This window comes from Octodon degus, unplaced genomic scaffold (assembly GCF_000260255.1).
Source record: "Octodon degus isolate 3935 unplaced genomic scaffold, OctDeg1.0 scaffold00130, whole genome shotgun sequence".
Taxonomy (NCBI): domain Eukaryota; kingdom Metazoa; phylum Chordata; class Mammalia; order Rodentia; family Octodontidae; genus Octodon; species Octodon degus.
Genome location: NW_004524706.1, coordinates 296,067 through 299,982, shown reverse-complemented (window position 1 = coordinate 299,982; position 3,916 = coordinate 296,067). Strand labels below are relative to the sequence as shown.

The 3,916-nt window shown below is 38.9% G+C and overlaps 1 protein-coding gene across 1 annotated transcript in view; it reads right to left on the bottom strand.

Annotated features, from left to right (window-relative positions):
- The window catches only part of S100pbp (S100P binding protein), a 26,437-nt gene extending 23,806 nt beyond the window's left edge, over window positions 1-2,631 (bottom strand). The window contains exons 1-2 of the mRNA XM_023701136.1: window positions 2,545-2,631; window positions 647-750 (exon numbers count right to left, since the gene is read on the bottom strand). Coding sequence (XP_023556904.1) covers window positions 647-750; window positions 2,545-2,603 — 163 coding nt within the window. The 5' untranslated portion in view covers window positions 2,604-2,631. The remainder of the gene's footprint in view (window positions 1-646; window positions 751-2,544) is intronic.
- Between the last annotated feature and the right edge of the window lie 1,285 nt (window positions 2,632-3,916).

Here is a 3,916-nt window from a genome sequence, read left to right as displayed (position 1 = left end):
GAGCCATCTCACCAGCCCAGGAAAATAATTTCAAATGAAAACAAAATTCAAAAAGAATGATTAGTATGGAGCAACCAGGCCATCCACTTCTAATTTTTGTCGGGGGGGGGGGGGGGGAATCACCAGCAAAGAAGTTGATATCTGACCTCCTCCTGTCTATTTGGGTGTGAGTCTACCCAGACCCATCTCTAACATGACAGCCAAACTGCTGCTTTGGATAATTATCTGATTAGCCAGGCACGGTGGCCCATGCCTATAATCCCAGCACTGGGAAAGCTGAGGAAGGAGCATAGTTTGAGTTTGAGGCAAGCCTGGGCTACAAAGTGAGCTCAAGGCCAGCCTCAACTGTATGGCAAGACTGTCTCAAAAGACCAAAAAAAGAAAAAAACAATTGTCTAATTAGGCCAGCCCTTAAAGTAAAAATCTCTGGGCTGGGGATAAAGTTCAGTAGCATAGCACTCCCTGGCAGAACAAGATCCTGGAACTAATAAAAATAAAAAGAAAAACAAAGCAAATATCTCTTTAAGGAAGTTATCTTCCATACTACTTTAAGAATATTCAAAATAACCTGCTAGTTTAGGCTGCATTACACTGGAAAGAAAAAAATCCCATCACATGTTTTACATGTGTTTGGTTACTATCTTACCTTGGTTAAAGTCCCCGGGCTCTTCTATATGATCAAAGACACGCCTGAGATAAATTCGCTTCTGATGTTCTAGATCTGACTGTGAAAGTGTTGAAACATTAGTCCTTAAACAAAGCAAATCAAGAGGAAAAGAAAGTCCATTAGAATCATGAATACATTGCTTTTTGAAAGAAGTCACATAGTGCTGATTGATTAGACCAACCAATTTTCAGAGGCAAAATTCTTTAAGATCCAGCCACAGAAGACAGTATTAATCACATAATCCAAATCTAAATTTAAGTATGGAGTTGAGAATAAAAGGAAGACAAGTAGATATAAGCTATTATTAAAAAGAATAAGTTAAGATTAGCTAGTCTTTGGAGAAAGCAAGCATTTGTTCATGAAATCAAGAGTAATCAAGAAATAGCTAACCTCACAGAGCCATAGAAAAGTCGAATGTGATAGAGACCGAGTACATGGGGCCGGGGAGATGGTTCAGTACAATAAGTACTTCCCTGGCAAGCACAAGGGTCTGAGTTCAATCCCCAGTTCCACAAAAAAAAAAAAAAAAAAAAAGACTTGAGTGCACACTAAAGATCCATAGATGAGAATACTAAGATTGTAAACCTGTTACACTTCCAAGTAGCATGACTTTTGCTATAATTTCCATTGCAAGCAATTAGAAAGTTTTCCTCCAAATTATGTAAACAAAACAGGAAAACTGGGATTGGGGTGGAAGTCAAAGATAACTAGCTTTACTTGTACTATATTTTTAAATGTTAAAGTAGAATATATAATGTATAATAACTTTTTTTCTTTTTTATCTTTTTGAGACAGGGTCTCATTGTGCAGTTCAGGCTGGCCTTAAGCTCACTTTGTAGCCCAGGCTGGTCTCAAACTCAAACTCAAAAAATGATCCTCCTGGGGCTGGTGAGATGGCTCAGTGGTCTAAAGCACCTACTTGGAACAAGCTTGGCAAAGCACAGGGACCTCGGTTCGATCCCCCAGCACCACATGCCAGCCAGCCCCTCCCCCTGGTGGGCTGAGCTGGCCACACAGACACACATAAATAAATAAACGTTAAAAAAAAAAAATTTAAAAAAAAAAAAGATCCTCCTGCCTCAGCCTCCTGAGTGCAGGGTGTGCTGGGAATGCTGGGATTATAGACATGTAACACAACCAGCTATTTTGGGTTTTGAGACACAGTTGTACTATGTAATCAAGGCTAGACTTAAACTTACTATGTAGCCCAAGCTAGCCTTAAACTCAGTTATTCTCTTGCCTTACTCTTCTAAGTGTTGGCATTACAGGCATATGCCACCATGCCAGCATCAAAATTAATTTTTTAAAACTTTTACTATAAATCCATCTGATTCAGCCTTAAAAAACCCAGCTTTTGTAAGACATCCAAAGGCCCATGTACAGACACTGCCACCTCCTGGCAACAATAAAGGGGAAAGATGACTTAAATCTGTAACCTTTGACTATAGTGTGTATTTATTTCACTAAGGGCAGCTGTGTGCAGGTTGGGAAAAATGACTAAATGATTTTCTCCATAGTTATATGAAGACGTTGTTACCTGTATTTTGCAGATAGAAAAACTGAGGTGAGAGATTATTTGATTTGCCAAAGACTACACAGTTGGAAGTGCCAAAATTTCAAGTTGCTTACTCTCCATGTTGGATTTTTTCCCACCGTACTAAGGAATACTGGAAAGGAAAAGATACAAATTAAAGAGAACCAACAAGACTGGGCGTGGTGGCACATGCCTGTAATCCCAGTGCTTGGGAGGATGAAAACAGGAGAATTACTACAAGTCCGATCTGTGTAGTGAGACCCTGTAGATCCTGCATAAAAAAAAAAAAAAAAAAAAAAAAAAAGAAAGAACAGAAATCAGAATATTTATACTGTTATATTACCTGGTTTTGGTTTGTAGAACAGGAATGACTTTGCCCGTTCTTCTCTCTCGGCCTTTCATCTCCCCAGAATCCTTGTCAAGAACATCCTGCTTTTTCAGAGTAGAAGAGATACAAAATAAAAGATGGTTTTTAGGGGCTGGGGATATGGCTCAATAGAATAAGTGCTTCCCTGGCAAGCATAAGGGCCTGAGTTCAAACCCCGGTTCCGCAAAAAAAAAAAAAAAAGATGGTTTTTAGTTGTAAGTTGCTATAAATTTTCAATTATAAGACATAACTGAAAACTTTTTTTTTTTTGGTGGTTATCGGGGATTGAACTCAGGACCCTGTGCTTGCCAGGCAAGTGTTTATTCTACTGAGCTATCTCCCTGGCCAGAAAAAATCTTAAATTTTAAGACTGCAAACATATTTGGGGGCTGGTGAGATGGCTCAGTGGTCTAAAGCACCTATTTAGAACAAGCTTAGCAAAGCACAAGGACCACGGTTCAATCCCCCAGCACCACATGCCAGCCAGCCCCGCCCCCTGGTGGACTGAGCTGGCCACACACACACACACATAAATAAATAAAAACTAAAAAAAAAAAAAAAAACATATTTGAACACTGCTGTATACCACACATTACAGTAATGCTTTTAAAAAGATAGCAACCATGTTTTGAGACAGGGTCTTGCTATGTAGTTCAGGTTGGCCTCAAACATACAGCAATCCTTCTGCCTCAGCCTACGAAGTGCTGGGATTACAGGTGTGTGCACCACACCCAGCTCTATAATAACTAAAAACAGAGGTAGGGATTATCATATAGGACTCATTTGGTAGATGAATCAGACTCAAAAAGGTTAGGTGAAATGCTCCAGATTTTTTTGGCTCTCCAGTGGCTGACTCAGAATTAGTGTTCTATCGAAAAGTATGACAATCAAGAATTGAACCTTAGACTGAAATGCAAAGAGAGGAAAATAATAAATCACTATCACTGTAGTAAATATTCATTGATCATTTACTATGTACCAGGTACTATAAATATATCATTTAAGTAATCCTCATTATATTATGAAATTATTCACTCTAATTTATAGAAAAGAATGTTGGGGACAGGGTGGGAATATGGTGTAAAGGATTTGCCTAGCATGCATAAGGTCCTGTCTTTCGTGCTTTGTACCAGAGAAAGACAGAAACAGAGACAGAGTGTGGGTAGAAGAACATCAAGGCTAAACTATCAGACCATAGCATAGTGTTAGTCAGGATTCAAACCTTAATTTGCTTTATATGAAGGTCTGCTAGATTTTAACAAACGCATCTGTGTTGATCTCTATAGCAAGGAAGGTTGTGTATGGGACCAGAGGTACACAGGGACTCTTCTGAATGGAAAAAAAAAAA